Raw genomic sequence first — 17,184 nt, forward strand, 5'->3', positions numbered from 1 at the left:
CAGAATGTTTTTTGAATCATTGGGAAAATATTCCATAATAACCTTTCAGCATATTGTAATTCAAGTGTTCTGAGAGAAAACTAGACTTCTCTACCTCTTCTTGGCTCCGTTTTCAGGATTTAAAAAAATCTGTGACGGGAGACTTTGGCCAATCACAGGTCATTTCAGAGAGAGAGAGCGTTCCTATTGGCTGTGCTCCGGCTGGTGGGCGGTGTTTGGTATTTCCTCAACATGGCTGCCGGGTCATAAACGTTCTCATTTTACAGCTAAACAGTGCACTACAAGATATTTCTGAAAACATTTGAGGCGGGAAATAGTTATTACAGTAACAGAATATTGATTCATATTTGATCAGCGCTGCCTAGTTTGACCGTTTGATCGGAGTTTGTGAGTGATTGACAGCTGTTCAGAGAAGGCAAGGCTCCAGCTCGACTCTGATTGGTTGTTTTCCTTCAGTCTGTGAAATCTTGCAGATGCCATTAGGAGCACCGGAGGAGACAGAGGCACATGACTTTTTTCAGATTACCTGTTTCATGTACTAATGTCAGAAAATATATATTTGATAAAAATAACTTCATCATATTTGCTCCATTTCTACCCACTACAGCTTTAACTACATATATTTAATAGCTGTAGTTACTTCACAGATTTAGATTATGATGTATTATTATAGGTTAAACTATTCAACAATATATAAAGTAATTAAAATAAGCTCCACATTTACCAGCTGCAACATTAAAGTGATGTACACATTAATGCATCAATAATTATAATCTGATCATATAGTAAACAATATTCTGAAAAGGAGCATTCTGCATTATGAATACTTTTATCATCTGGATCAGGTCTGCTTAGTGTCCCCAGATTCAGAACTAAACATGCAGAAGCAGCGTTCAGTTTTTATGCACCAAATATTTGGAACAAGCTCCAAGAAACCTGCAGGAACAACTCCAACTCTGAGTTCTTTTAAATCAAAGCTTAAAACTTTACTGTTTGCTGCTGCTGCCTTTTATTAAACCAGATTATGATCTTATATACTGCACTAGAGCTTTTACTCATGTGTGTTATATTCTATTTTAGCTTCTATCCTAGCTTTTATTTTTATCTTGTTTTTATTTTCTAATCTTTAATGTTTTTATAACCGTTTTAATTATGTCTTAATGTTCTTTTGATCTTTGTCGCAATGTTCTTGAATGTTTATGTAAAGCACTTCGAGTTGCCCTGTTGCTGAAATGTGCTATACAAATAAAGCTGCCTTGCCTTGCCTTTTACATTTGGTACTTAAAGTGTATTTTGATAATACTCTTGTACTTTCAGTAAAAGTAAGATTTTGAATGTGGGACTTTTACTTGAAACAGAGTATTTTTACACTGTAGTATTGCTACTTTTACGTAAGTAAAAGATCTGAGTACTTCTTACATTACTGACAATTTGTAGGACACAAGAAATTCCCAGATGCTTAGTATGTAAGTTACCAACCAATAAATAAACTTTATTGACCACAGAATGATTTCTCATTATTATTATTATTTACAGCCATTATAGCATGATGTGTGTGTGTGTGTGTGTGTGTGTGTGTGTTCCTGCTAGCATAAACACAACCAATAAATAAACTGCATTGTGACTCAAAATGAGAAACAGGAAGAAACGAGATAATTAATGAATGGTCAAATTTTATATAGCAGTTAGTTGTGACGTTTTTCCTTTAATGACTGTACCCCATGATATCCACAGAATGACATCATCGACGTGGTGAGCGGAGCGCGTTGTTAAGTAACGAGAGAGAGCGAGAGAGAGAGAGAGAGAGAGAGAGAGAGAGCGAGAGAGCGAGCGAGAGCGCGAGAGAGAGAGAGAGAGAGAACGGCCCAGTGCTGCTGCTGGTGCTGCTTCATCAGGGACTATCAACAGGGAGTGCAACCGACGACAGAGCTTAAGAGCTGGGGGGTATGAGAGCCGTCAGAATCCGCGCCCATCCTCCTCAGCCCAGGCCCGTATCCGACTGACAACCATCGGATCAGAAGCTCCACGGAACCAGCTCTCGGACGAACCCAATATCGGGTGAGTGGTGTGTCGGGGAGCCATAGAAACCGAGGGGGAAAAAGAGGCTCTTGGTTCGGCCGAATCAGAGGCTCGTATTCACGGCGTACACAGTGGAGAGAGAGGGGGAGGGGGCGAGTTGTAGCGATGGCTTCATCTACAACAAGCTAGTCCACAACAACATACATGGGTGCGGTTATAAACTAACATACACACATATGGAAGTATGATATATAACGATAGCGTTCATATATCATTTAATGTCGTAGTGAGTAGTCTTGGTGCAGTACGTTACGTCTCACGGTGGGTTAACGTATTTCTACTAGCTTAGCAGCTAACAGTGGACTAAATACCTTCTGTTTATAACTTAAAGCGTCTGTAAATGATACAAACTGCTCTTTTTAAACGTCTTAAATGTTATTAAATGTCGCTATTATTACTTGTAGCGTTCATAATCATAACTTGACTTTGCTATCTTGTCAAAATTGCAACCAGGACACACAGAGCGACATTTAGTCTGGACATCTGCCATTTTACAGTTAAAACATATTTAATGTAACTTGTGCAAGTTGTGTTTGTATTAATGCATTTATTGTGGAGTCTGTAACACATGAGCTGACTGTAGAGTGACAGCTGTCTGTGAGAGAGGAGAGGCGGAGCAGTGCTCTTGTTTTTCATGGGGATTGTGAAATCCTCTCTCTGGCTTTTTGGGACTCTTTTGACACTTGTTTTGGTTTATTTAGCCACTTCTTCCATGTATCTACTTTAGTGGGTGTGACTGATTTAAATACAAAATTATTATTATTATATCACACTTGGGATTTATGGAAGTTTTTATTGGACTTTATTTTAGTTGTAATCCACAGAAGACATTCCACAAATATGTGCCATGATCTGCAAATATTTCACTATCCACAAACATGTATTTGTGTTGTGTAAAGTCACATTCACAAAAATACAGGGCGATTTGCCCTGTACATACTATACGACATACTATATACAATACATTAGCGAAGTGTGAAACGACATACTAGATATTAGAAAAGTGTGCAAGTTACAATTTGTCTTTCAAATAAAATCAAATTAGGTAATAAACCAGTGTGCAAACTCCACATGTGCAAGATTATTACAGGACTAAAACACAATGGAGTATAATGGTTGTGACAGAAACTACAAATTTGAGAGTTCTCTGTTAGACAGAGGTGAGGTGTTGTATATAGGAAGTGTAAGAAAATATCGGGGGGGAAAATCAAATATCGTATATTATGTTTGCGATACTGTATCGATTCTCAAAAACACTGTATAATTTTTAATTAATAGTTTACATGCAAAGATTAACTCAGTCAATACTTTTATTTGCAAAGAGATGTGCCTTCTCAAAGTAGTGCTATGATGTTGGATTTTACAAGGACTGTGATAAACGCAAATGCAGATCTGATGGTATAAAAAAGTAAAAACATTTTTACAAATGGGTACCATGATCTGCAAATATTTCACTATCCACAAACATTTATTTTTGTATTTGTGTTGTGTAGCGTCACATTCACAAAAATACAGGGCGATTTGCAAATACGCATAACTTAACTCTGTAAATACGTATTTTAAGGTTTACATGTAAAGTGATATATATACATTTATGCATCTATTTCTACACGTGGAATGCTATTTGCGCATTTGCAGATCGCTTCCTGTGCATTTGTGGGCCATGTGACATTTGTAACTTTCCTCCAGAATTTTGTCCGATTGGTACCGCAGCAGATCTGTAGATAATAGTTGTAATCCACAGAAGACAATTCACAAATATGTACCATGATCTGCAAATATTTCACTACCCACAAACGTGGTCTACAAATGTGTGTTTATCACTTTACATGTAAACCTTAAAATACGTATTTACAGAGTAAGTTATGCGTATTTGCAAATCGCCCTGTATTTTTGTGAATAAGACTTTACACAACACAAATACAAAAATATATGTTTGTGGATAGTGAAATATTTGCAGATCATGGTACACATTTGTGGAATATTTTCTGTGGGTTACAACTAATGAAGTCCAATAAAAACTTCCATAGGGATTCAGGTGATTTATAATATTCCCAAAGCAATGACTCTCTACAACTATAGGGCTGTGTATTGGCAACAATCTAGCGATACGATCATGATACATTAAATCTGAGTAAAAATGTTTTTACTTTTTTATGCCATACTATACTAATACTATAGATATTTTCTCTAGTGTTGATGTATATTTATTGTATATTTACTGTTCCTGTGCATTATCTGGATAACCTGCTGCTGTAACACAAGAATCTCCCTATATGGGATCAATAAAGTACATCTATCTATCTATCTATCTATCTATATCCATATGTATAGATGGTTTTAAACACAGTATACCACCTCCTCGGGACATGCTCCTCCAAGACTCCCTCCTAACCAGCAGATATTTACTGTGGCATGTTAACCAGTCCAGTCCTGTAGATGTTACTACCATAATGGCACATGGTGCTATGCAATGTGTGCAAGGCTAATTCCACTTGCTTCACATCACACAGGCCATCTTTGTAAAATCTAATAATGCATTCTTCACATTGCTGCTAAGTTTTCTCTACGCATGTCTTTGCAATACCAACTCCCCCCTTGCTAAGCTTTTCAGAATAAACACACAAGAGTGTTATGCAAGTGAAGACCACATGGACACGGTCGTAAATATGCGGTGAAACACTGTGCGGTTCAAAATTGTGTGTCGTCGTTCCTGTACCAAGCAATTAATCAATTGTACTTACTGCGTAGCCTTGTGATTAATGGTGCTCCCTAAACCGGGTCCCTGACTGCAGCACACGAGACACCCTCTTGGTGTAATGAAACCTAACCCTTTATTAACCCAAATCCATCTGCCTCCAGCACATCCACTATGGCAGGTGGGCCTCTCATCAGCTAGTTGACAAGATCTAGGGCCCTACATCTTACAATGTGTTGGCTCAGTTGACGTTTTTACTTGAAATGAGGGCCGTGCAATGTGAGTTGTTTTTTTAGTTTGAATCCTTTAACAAGGCTCAGATGATCCAAGATGATAGTACGCCAGCCATCGTCATTGTTTTAAGTAGTTTTAGAGCTGGTGTCTGCAGCTCTTTTTTTAATCCAAGTGCTTACAATCAAGCAAAGTAACTTCTGGCATAATTTATGTTGCGATAAGGAGGTTCTGAATGAAAGCAGACTGACTGCAGAGCACTGGTCCTGCAGAGTTGATGACTCTTCTGCTAGCTTGAATTGGCATGTCCACAAAACTGAGGTTTCTGAGAATGCTTTGTTTTGCAATTTCTGCGTTGTCATGAGACTGTTTTTTATAGGGGATGTGGATTGAGGCAGGAATCTGTAACAATGATATGGTCTGTTATATACTGCCTTGTTGAATTGTCAAAAGGTCACATGACTGGAAGTGTTATTTGCAGCAGTGCTACATTTGGAACGAGGGTCCACTGTTACTATAAAGAGCACAGTTTGTTTACATAGTGCTCCCAAATTTGGTGGTGAGGAAGTAAACCTCTTTGATAAAAGATGCTCTGAGTTGATTCATTCTCGGCAGCACTTTGCTCTCTGGAGTTCATTGCATAGAATCGTCTGAAGGCCTTGACACAGATAAAGCCAGCCAGCGCTCCGCGGCCGCTCATGCCTTCCCTCCCTCGGCGGTGCCAGTACAGAACAGTGGAGAGCTTAGTCTTGCTTTTGCAGTGGCTGCACAATGTGGCGTGGTAGGAGAGCGTACTAAATAAATGATGATCCCGCTCCAGCATCACGTGCAGTTCAAGCTCAGAAGACGCACTTCATTTCCTCGTGTGTGTGCCAAGTCTTAGTACTCACGCAGCAGTTGATTAGGTTCCACTTCTGTTCCAGGTGGCAACTGGTATTTCTGTGTAGCCCTTATTTTTGCTATATTTTTTCCCCTACCTTCCCTGCTTTTGCTGATCTCACTGCAACCACCTCCCCCCTCCCAGCTACCCTACAAATCTAATCGGGTGTTTCTGGAGGCCAGACAGCTGTTTGCTGATCAACTAGCCCTGCTCAGTGAGGCTACATTCTCACACTAACACATGGTCAACTCAGTGTGTCTGGGATTGACGGATCATCATGTGAGCATCTGACTGACTCTTGAGGACACAATCCCTCATTCTACCACTCGGGGAAAGTCGAGGAAACGTCCTATGTTATGTTATGTCCACAGCCCAGATGAGTTAGCATTGTGTCACGTGTCCTTTGCCCTCTTCTAATCATTTTCTGTTTGTCTGTTTGGTGACAGTGACAACTCGCAAACATGGAGCTGAGAGTGGGGAACAAGTACCGGCTGGGGCGAAAGATAGGGAGTGGCTCCTTTGGCGACATTTACCTTGGTAAGTGTAAACTGACACTGTTTTCTTTTGTTTTTGCATGCCGTACCCAACTTTCCATGTGTCTCCTCTGTTTAGTGTCTTTCCACATTAGTTTCTGGACAGTGTCTCTTTTCATACTGTACCACTTATTTTCCCCTTTATCTGGGCACTGAACCTGATTTTCCTTCATGTACATCCATCATTTGCCTGGTACTCGCACAATTGCAATGGCTCTTACAGCTGTAGTTCAATTCAAAACACCAATTTTGTTTGTCCTCTGGGAGCAATTTGTAGAGGCATGTAGAGTAGTACAGCAACACAATATGGGAACAATTTAAAAAAATACATAAAAATGCAAGGATGAGCTGTACACATTATGATATTAGTATAATACGTAAATGCAAAAGTAAGATGTACACATTATTATAATAATGACAATGATATGAGAATGATAATATTAGTGCAAAACTAAGCTGTACACATACTGATAATAATGGTGGTTGTATTTTTGTGTGTCCACCCAGGTGCTAACATTGCCACCGGTGAGGAGGTAGCCATCAAGCTGGAATGTGTGAAGACCAAACACCCACAGTTGCACATCGAAAGCAAGTTCTACAAGATGATGCAAGGAGGAGGTAAAGAGTGAATGTCGCTTCGCATTCCTTATCAGATGTTTTGTCCCTGACGATATTATTGATGCGTATACCCTTCTAGGGATGCACCGATCCGACTTTTTCAATCTGGACACCAATAGCAATACATGGGCTTGTACTGATCCGATACCAGTGTTTAATTCATAAGCTGTATGCCTCACTGTGGAAGTGACTGGGATCATTCTTTTATATGTAAAGCAACATCAGGGGGCATGGCTTAAACATTGCTTTCTTAACTTAACAATAAATACATAGATAAAAATGTTACTAAATTGTATTAAACTAATAAATTGTGCACCAGCAACATGGTAAAAAATCTTCAAAGGTATTACATTGCAAGTGTAAACATCTTTAATGCAGCAACAAGTTGGTCAAAACTTAAACAGGCATTACATTTTCAGTATATAATGTAGACTATATAATATATAAACATATAATTGAATTGAATAGATCGGTTCCGTTGTCACCGATAACCGATGCAGCTATTCGAGTCAGTATCGGCCCGATATACGATCCGGTATCGGTGCATTCCTATACCCTACTAAGCCTGCTGGAAAGATGTACAATGAATTCTTTTAACAATATGATTTTGACTAAGCGGCTGTCGTCTTTTCAAATACTGTGGTTGTGATCTAAATCCGTCCAAGATGAACCCACATAGACGAGTAAAGGCATTTTCAAGACATTGATTATCTTGTGTTAAAATTTACTTTACTGTAAAAAAAATATATATATATATATATATATATATATATATATATATATTGATTCAAATAATTATGCAAATAATTTGAATATTAGGTGTGCCAGTAATAACAGGTTGAACAAACGTAATGCTTACCGTGTGTATGTGTGTATTCTAGTGGGTATCCCATCGATAAAGTGGTGCGGTGCAGAGGGAGACTACAACGTGATGGTCATGGAGCTGCTGGGTCCCAGTCTGGAGGACCTTTTCAACTTTTGCTCCCGGAAGTTCAGCCTAAAGACTGTCCTGCTTTTGGCAGACCAGATGGTACGACACAAACCCTCACGTAAAGTCACGGGCATTAGAATTAGGACAGTTTCACAATCCCCTCCGTTAAGATCCCAGTGAGTGAAACCGTTGTGTTTACGAGTAGAATACAGAGACATAGTATTTATGATCCCATTAGGTCATGTGCATGACCTACTTGGCTTATCTCTATTGGTGCATGCTCTCTCTATATATACTGTATATACAAACATTGCACATGATTCCCCTAAGGCTTTTTTAAAGATTGTAGATGTTTTGGTCTACACTACTGTTGTGCATCCAGTGTACTTCATAATCCTGGCCTCTTCTTCGACTATGATGACCTAGATATTTCATTTCATGCATAGCTCTCTCAAATGCAACTCATCTCACCTTTTGTTCTAACTGCAGCCAAGTTGCTGTGTCAGTCCTCCTATATGGGTGTTTGACTCTCCACTTATAGCCTGGGGTCATCACCTTCCCTCTTGCTGTCTTCATATATCCTGCTGTCCTCCCTTGTCCTCCTTTTATGCCTTAGTTTGCTCAAGGTATTGATGTATTGAGTGCAGCTACAACTGCTCAGTGACTAACTATTAGAAAACACAAGGACAGTGCTGGTTTGACAGCATGTAAAATGTGATAATGTGACCTTGTGGCCATGTATTCATATCACCACGACACTCTCCAATGTATCCTTTGTGTGCATCAAAGTATTTCATATTTTGTGCTGCAGAATCTGACCACTTTGTCTCACCTATCTTCTTTTAGATCAGTCGCATTGAGTACATCCACTCCAAGAATTTCATCCATCGGGATGTTAAGCCTGACAACTTCCTAATGGGGCTCGGCAAGAAGGGTAACCTGGTGTACATCATCGACTTTGGCCTGGCCAAAAAGTACCGCGATGCCCGCACACACCAGCACATCCCGTACAGGGAGAACAAGAACCTGACCGGCACCGCGCGATACGCCTCCATCAACACACATCTCGGAATTGGTAAGATACACTTTGAGCATGCGTTTTTGATGAAGGCCATTGTGTGTGTGTGTGTGTGTGTGTGTGTGTGTGTGTGTGTGTGTGTGTGTGTTGGTTATCAAGAACTGGGGCCAGTTGCATAAAAATAGACCTAGTCTTTGTCTTGAATATAACTTTGTCAGACTTGCGATAGACACTTTAATGTACCTGTTGCATAAAGCTTCCCTATGAGTGACTAATGTAAGACTGACTTAGATAGCCTGTCGCGCAATGCATTATGGGTGAAATAAGACACTTCACAGAAGAGAAAACAAATGGCAGATGCCAGAAGTATAGGAGAAAATAACAGAAAATGTAAACAGTATAAATCCAACGGTCGTTAAATCCGTTAAAGATGTTCAGAAACAATCCAAGAATATGGTACAAGAATCCAGAAAAATAATGGATAAACAGTTGAAATAGTTAGGTAACTGACCCTCTAACAGATTGTTGCCATAGCAACAAAGCTCTCAGGCTGGCTTAGCCAGAGATGTGGCTACCTGTCCTATCTCATATTAAGTCAGTCTTAATATTTACTGTATGCAACAAACAGGCTTAATTAGACAAGTCTAAGGCCAAGACTAGTCTTGAACTAAGTTTATGCAACTGGCCCCTGGTGCTAGATTAATTACTTGTAATGCACAACATTGGATAAGATCCTCATAAAACGGTACTGCTGTTGGTTCTTGGCCCTTTTATTCACACACACATGATGTCAGGCAGTTCTGTTGCAGCCCCACGTGATGAAGCTTTCCAGAAAGCCCCTATTAGAGTTGTTGTGATTCATGTTTGTTTACATTCTGTGTACTACTGCCGCGGCGAAGAGGTTATCTAAAAGTGTGGATAATCCTGACTAAAGCAAACAGAAATGCAGCAAGATCTGTCACTCAAAACTGTCAGTAAAAATGGAAAGAAAATATTAATTAAGTTGAACAAACAGTTCACTTCACTACATTAACGTCTCACTCCATGAGTCACATTTCACTGTATTGATAAGAGCGTTCAGCTCTTGTCGTGTTGCTTACGTAAATTCTGCTTCATCAGGGTCACACCCTCGCTCCACTCTGACAGCTGCCTCGAAACACCGTGTTAAACGTGATTCATCAGAGCTGGCTTATGATGATATCTCCCTCTACATGACATTCACCCCTAGCCTGGAGGTGTAATGCGCCGTACTACGTGCCAGATTTTTCTTTTTAATCAGTCACATCCCTTTTCACCATGCTTTAGTGTTAGAACGTAATAACAATATTTTAGTGGTTTTTAAATCTGCTGTTCTTACTGGTGCTTAACTTTTTTTTTTTAGCCAGGAAGCCACCAATTCTAGCTCTACATTCCACAAACTGTTGTTCTTCAGTGACACCCCCCCATCCCCTCTCCTTCTCCCACTAATTCAATTTAGACATGTCTCCTCTCTGCATCGTCTTTTTGTTTATACGCACCCTATCAGATCATACAGGGGATGTGAAGGAAGAGGGCTCATGAGAGAGAAATAAAGGAAATGCCGTCTGGGATGGAAAACAGCTCTGTTGTGGTGTCATTTCAGTTCAGTGTCGTCTCTCTGAGACATTCTGCAGAGCATTTTTATATGGCTAACCATTTTAAACACTCATTGTAGTGTACTAGCTGAACAGTTTCACCCCCAACAAGTTATTTATCACTGTATTTTGGTTAGATATCGTTAACCTTTTGTTATTTACAGGATGGACGAACATTTAAGTGATAGTGATAGATATTTCTGTTGTCGTAAATAACTACTTGTGTCTCAAATCATTTAAGTATATTTTGGAGTCATAGTTTGAACTGTTAGAGTATGCATAGAATGTGGAACTTAATCAACCAGTAATGGCAGTAAGTAAGTGTTGTGATGTCCGTATCTTGCTATTACTTTTAAAAGCATGTATAAACACAGTGTTCAGGAAGTTATTTCAATAAACAATAGACCTGTGTTGCCACGTGTTGTCTGATTAACAGGCTACATCAGTTTACTTTGTTGGGTTATCAGGTGAGGGAAATCAGCATGCTATGACTATCATTTGTGTCAATTACAGGCCACTATAAGCTGTGACTGACTTGTTGCAATTCCTTGAAGTCACAGATGATAGAAGATTGTGGTTTATTATTTCAAAACTGTAGATAGGGCCTGGGTAAATGATCCTTTGTCGCAGCACTAAGCGGATATCCCTCAGTTTCTCACTCTTGTACGCACTCTCGCGCTTTCTGTTCACAGAGCAGTCCAGACGTGACGACCTGGAGTCTCTCGGCTACGTCCTCATGTACTTCAACCTGGGCTCCCTCCCCTGGCAGGGCCTCAAGGCCGCTACCAAGAGACAGAAGTATGAGCGAATCAGCGAGAAGAAAATGTCCACACCCATCGAGGTTCTTTGCAAAGGATACCCTTGTAAGTGCTGTTTCCGCGGTGCCTCTGTGTTTTGGGGCAGCAACATACCTGTAGTTCTGAAATATTTGGTTTTCTCAGTATTGAATAGAACACCAACAATGCAAATGTTATATAATCACTGTAGTCAAAGCTCAACAATAATTCAGTGATTTTGTGTTTTGTTTGCCGTTAGTGTTGTGTATTCTGAGTTTCTCCTCACTACAGTTTTGCTTGTTGTTTATTCTCCTACAGCTGAGTTCGCCACATACCTGAACTTTTGCCGCTCACTCCGTTTTGACGACAAGCCAGACTACTCTTACCTACGACAGCTCTTCAGGAATCTGTTCCACCGTCAGGGTTTCTCCTACGACTATGTCTTTGACTGGAACATGCTCAAATTTGTAAGTTCACATATAAAGTGTTTCGAACTGAATTATTGATGTTTGTCGGTTGCCCAACTGCCACTTAACTATTTCATCTCGCTCAGAAATCTTACTTACAAACAGCTGACAATATGATAATTCAATGCTATATTTCGTGAATGGAGACGCATTAATGTGGCTGATGTCATCTATCAGGGTGCCAGTCGGACAGCTGAGGATGGCGAACGGGAGAGGAGGCCGGGAGATGAGCGGGATGAGCGGATCGTAGGAGCCCCGAGGGTTTCTGCATCGCGGGGCCTCCCACCAGGTCCCATCCCTGCGGCTGCCAACCGAGTCAGGAACGGGCCAGAGCAGGCCATCTCTAACCCTGCCTCACGGGTCCAGCAGTCTGGTGAGTTTTCTGCTGAATTGCCTGAAACTCCTGCTGTCAGTCTTAACAGAATAATACTACGCTGACAACTGCAATATTCCTTTTCTTGAATATCTGCATCAAATGTGGCCAGTTCTCAATTTTATACATCATCTCAGGGAACACGTCGCCCCGTGCGATTTCTCGTGCAGAGAGGGAGAGGAAGGTGAGCATGAGGCTCCACCGCGGGGCTCCTGCCAACGTATCGTCCTCTGACCTCACAGCCCGTCACGACCAATCCAGAATTTCCACATCACAGGTGAGAAAACGCTCTCGGCTCCTTTGGTCGGCCATGTGACACCAAGAAATATTAATTTATTAGAATGCCATGTATGTTGAATGAAGTGAACAATGCAAAGAAAGATCCACTAGTTTAACATTTTACATACAGCATGACATCCAAAAAATAGAGTGAATCACAGCTTCTCGAGCAGTTAACTAGCAGTGTAGATTACAAGTTTCATTACGATATTATATTGATTCTTTGGACAACGATACGATATTTGCTGATATAAAGTCTGCCAGGATACGATTCAATTCAGGGGCCTGCGATCGATATGAAACAATATCATATGCCCATTCAACAAAATCAGTTACATTTATATCCACTCACAAAAAGCAACTCATATGATTTGACAATTTTATTACTGGGCTCTGTAAGAAGGAGGGACCGCTTGGATGGAAATGGTGAAACGGACGTGGGAATTTCAAAATAAAGGAGTATCTTAAAGATGATTATGTATGGATGTTTACACTTAGCATTGATGATATTGATCATATATATCATCAATATATCGATCTAGATCAGGGTTGGAAATTAGCACCAGCCAAATGCTGGTAAAATATGCTGGTAAGTGGCTGCTAGATTTGCTTCACTCACCAGCCAAAAAAACAATGGTCATCTATTGATGACCATTGTTTTTTTGGCTAGTAGATTTTGGAATCCACCAGACACAGTGGCCGATGGATAAAAGAGTTGATTTTTATGATATCACAGCATTGCATTTTTCTATTTATTTCAGTATTCACTGAAGTTTTCAATTTCAGTTAGACCTACTGTGGAGTTCAGTTAAAAATGTGAATTGATGTGAAAATGTCTCAACAATATGAATATGGACTTGAAGGGATAACAGTGAACTATCATTCAGCCCTTCTTCCACCCACAATGTATGTAAAGTAAATAAGATGGTGATAAAATAACAGGAACTCCTTTGGAATAAAATCTAAACCAGCACAACAGCACCACAAACTAAGGCATGGCGGCTTTGGCTCAGAGGGTAGAAACACATTTTAGTTGTAGAGCAGGTCGTCAACCAATCGGAATGTCGGTTGTTCGATCCCCGGCGGCTCCGGTCACATGTCAGTGTGTCCTTGGGAAAGACACTTAACCCCAAATGCTTCCGAAGGCTTAGCCATCAGTGTGTGAATGCTGACATGTAGTGTAAAGCGCTTTGAGTGGTCGGAAGACTAGAAAAGCGCAATATAAATACAAGTCCATTTACCATTTAAGGCCTCAAAAATTACCCCAAAATTAACTCGTCACTTCTTTGACACAGCTATGAAACATATGTAGTACACACTTAACAAATTATTACAAAGTTATTGGCCGACAGTACATGTCATGACAAAAAATGTCCCGGGAACTGGCTTTTTGTAACTGTAATTATGGATGTGTGTGATGTTGTCTCGATTCAGAGATGGACCTGGTTCATCATGCCATAATAATTGTGCGAGAGAGAGAGAGAGAGAGCTAGACTGCTAATTCCTCCTCATTCTGTCTTTTACAGGTCAGCGTGCCATTTGAGCACTTGGGGAAGTAGAATTCTTTGGCTCTGCATGCACATGAAACTGACAGGTGAGGTCTTAATCTTACTCATTTATTCACATGCTGACTGCAGAAATACACCACCCACTGTACCAATACATCGCCCTCTCTAATGACTTATCCATCGCCCCACTTGTTGTTGCAGGGCTGCAAGGTATATTCATCGCTCCGATTTTATTTTTCCTTTTATTTTTACCTTGTCTTTTGAAAAAGATGATTGCCAATGGACACATGGATCTTTGGAAAAGGACAGTAAATCTTTTAAAAGATCCAGGGGAAGGATGTGACAGTATCCAACGTGCACTCTTTCATGAACCCTTTTTTTGCTGAACCGTGGACCACCACCACCACGATGCAAAAAGCAAATGAATGACAGTCCTACACCATTTTTACTCCATGGTCGCTCACACCTGCTCCACTCCTCAAAACATTTCCCTCAGTACCTTCTGTCTGACAAATGTGAAGAGCTGTCGTCATCAAAAGGTATCAGGGACACGCGCATGTTTCTCCTCAAAGGTCAACTTAGTGATTGATATAAGCTTAGTAAAGATTTGTCTTTTTCTGTTCAACACTGCAAAAAACGTTTCAGTGTATGTCATCTTATCTTTCATGAGGATATCTTAAGTTGAAGCTTGTTATGAGTTTCTTTGCTTTTTTGAGAGAAAGAACAGCTAAAAGATGGAAGAAATGGGGAGAAGGTACTGTAGGCGAGAGGGTAGTGGACAAAAAGAAAGGTAACTTTTGAAAAAGGATAAGTAAGTGATGTTTTAGCTGTTGTAGAGTAATATTTCTGGTGACGTAGCAATCGGTGCTTGCTTGCCCACCATCCATGTTGTGATGATTTACTGTCCCTCAAAACTCAGCCACCAAAACCTCCACCACCCCCTTATTTTGCCCGTTTGGACTTTCCTTTGGTTTTTTAATGTGAGTGGGTAAGGTGAAGAATGACCATAGATATTGCAAAGACACACTCCAAGTCTTGAGGGAAGCTCCTCAGGAAATTCTCAGTGTATTTGACCAGAGACCACAGCTGCCCGTTTTGGCTAACGAACAGTGGCTGCAATTTTTATGATATTCTAAATGTTACCTTTTTTTATTCTTTTTGTTATTGGAGGTCACCGGGGAGTGGGCAGGCTCTGTTAGGGGATGGGACATCCAATGATTTTTTTTTTTTAATGTTTACTTCACTGTAAATATTTTTTTATTTTGATGTAAAGTCAAAATGTGGTTATTTGTTTTAAGGCATAAAGTAGAAAAATGCATACTAATGACATAAATTGGGGCTGGGTTCAGAATTTTAGGTATTTTGAGGACTAAATTGTGGAACGGGGCTGCTGTTACTTTGCCAGCTGGGTCATCCAATATTTTGTGTGTGTTTGTGAGAGCGAGAAAGTGACAAGTGATACAGTGAATCCCTGCTAATAATACACTATTCATTTTGTCTTTGTTTTTTTCGTCTGCTGATTGTTTTTATCCCCCTTCTCTATTTATGTTAAACTATTTTTTATTTGTCTGAAATAACTTCCTGTCTTTTGTTCTCTTATTTTGTGTTTCATTTCATCCTCCTGTAACTTATTAGAAGTAGCGTGTTTGTTCAGGTTTTCTTCTTCTGTTCTTATGCGTCAAAGGTTGTCCACCTCATATAATAAATAGGGCTTTCAATATTCCTTCTGCAAAATGATATGCTAATAGTTTGATGTCACCTTTTTTTGGATTTTAACCTCCAGCAACCTTGATGATGTCATTCAAAAGAAAAAAAAACAAGTGATGCAATTGCAGGGATGTGTAAATAGCAGTGTACTGTGTGTGTAATTACCTTTGTACAGGCCTCCGTGACCCAGTGGCATCGTAACTGTTGGGAATGGTATAAAAGACGTTGAGGTGATTGGGTGGGGGGGGGTTTCACTTTATGTATTGTGTACTGATATCTTGTACAGTTCTTTAACACACTTTATTTACAACAGTATTTGTGTATATTTTATGAAGTAATAAAAATGAATAACGTTGCTCACAACTTTTTGCTGGCCTTTTCTTTCTCAGCTTTTGCTCATACTGCTGCGGTGTAGACGTTTTTAACGCAGAAGCAGTCAGACGTTACATCATTGTCCATCGCAGAGACCCGGAAAAATATAGATCTGAAACTCGCTCTCATTTATTCTGGTCCTGTAAATATACATGTGAATTGTGGAAAGATGTCAACAATTTTATACTTAACATTTTCTCTGACTTTGCACTGTACTATAGAAATATTATATTTGGTTGCTATGATTACAGTGACAAAGACAGTAATGCCTTTTTTCCTTATTAATTTAATTTTAATTCTCGCGAAGTTCCACATTCACAACATGTAAATTTACCCAAAAAAAAGGCTAATTTCTTTGTATTTATGAAAGAAATGGAACTATATCTGTCAACAATTTCTTCCTCACAAAATAAAAAAGCAATGAAAACAATGAATGTATGCAATATCTTTAAAGTTTTTAAGTGAAATTATTGTCATACTCTTGCGTTGTCTTTTTTTTATTATCTATTAATTTATTTTGTTTTTTTATTTTATGTTGGTTTTGTTTCATTTCTGTTGTCCTTTTTATGTTTGGCACAGCTCTTTGTTTATGTTTTCGATATGCTTCTTTTGTATGTAAATGTTTTTAATGTTTTCTATGGAAGTTTTTATTGGACTTTATTAGTTGTAACCCACAGAAGACATTCCACAAATGTGTACCATGATCTGCAAATATTTCACTATCAACAAACATGTATTTGTATTGTGTAAAGTCACATTCACAAAAATACAGGCCGATTTGCAAATACGCATAACTTTACTCTGTAAATACGTATTTTAAGGTTTACATGTAAAGTGATATCTACACATGTGTGCATCTATTTCTACACGTGGAATGATATTTGCGCATTTGCAGATCGCCCCCTGTGCATTTGTGGGCCATGTGACATTTGCAACTTCCCTCCAGTTTGTTTACAGAATTTTGTCCTGAGTGGTACCGCAGCAGATCTGTAGATAATAGTTTTAATCCACAGAAGACAATTCACAAATATGTACCGTGATCTGCAAATATTTCACTACCCACAAATGTGTGTTTATCACTTTACATGTAAACCTTAAAAT

The 17,184-nt window shown here is 39.5% G+C and overlaps 1 protein-coding gene across 2 annotated transcripts; it reads left to right on the forward strand.

Annotated features, from left to right (window-relative positions):
• Positions 1-1,836: 1,836 nt before the first annotated feature.
• Positions 1,837-16,068, forward strand: LOC141780308 (casein kinase I). Of its 2 annotated transcripts, none has more exons than XM_074655475.1 (11): positions 1,837-2,058; positions 6,335-6,425; positions 6,929-7,039; positions 7,921-8,069; positions 8,817-9,045; positions 11,294-11,464; positions 11,696-11,844; positions 12,022-12,217; positions 12,355-12,494; positions 14,023-14,090; positions 14,206-16,068. In XM_074655475.1, the coding sequence occupies exons 2-10, from the start codon at positions 6,350-6,352 to the stop codon at positions 14,053-14,055; spliced, it is 1,254 nt and encodes a 417-aa protein (XP_074511576.1). In that variant the 5' UTR covers positions 1,837-2,058; positions 6,335-6,349; the 3' UTR covers positions 14,056-14,090; positions 14,206-16,068. The 2 variants fall into 2 exon arrangements, with proteins under 2 accessions (XP_074511576.1, XP_074511577.1); XM_074655476.1 differs by having other exon boundaries at positions 14,274-16,068.
• Positions 16,069-17,184: the final 1,116 nt, after the last annotated feature.

The sequence above is a fragment of the Sebastes fasciatus genome, chromosome 13 (genome assembly GCF_043250625.1).
Source record: "Sebastes fasciatus isolate fSebFas1 chromosome 13, fSebFas1.pri, whole genome shotgun sequence".
NCBI classification, from domain to species: Eukaryota; Metazoa; Chordata; class Actinopteri; order Perciformes; family Sebastidae; genus Sebastes; species Sebastes fasciatus.

Coding starts and splice junctions, on each gene's coding strand:
- LOC141780308 (XM_074655475.1), top strand. CDS start 6,350: ATGGAGCTGAGAGTGGGGAACAAGTACCGGCTGGGGCGAAAGATAGGG. Junction 9,046..11,293: donor CAACACACATCTCGGAATTG/GTAAGATACACT, acceptor TTCTGTTCACAG/AGCAGTCCAGACGTGACGAC. Junction 11,845..12,021: donor ACTGGAACATGCTCAAATTT/GTAAGTTCACAT, acceptor GTCATCTATCAG/GGTGCCAGTCGGACAGCTGA.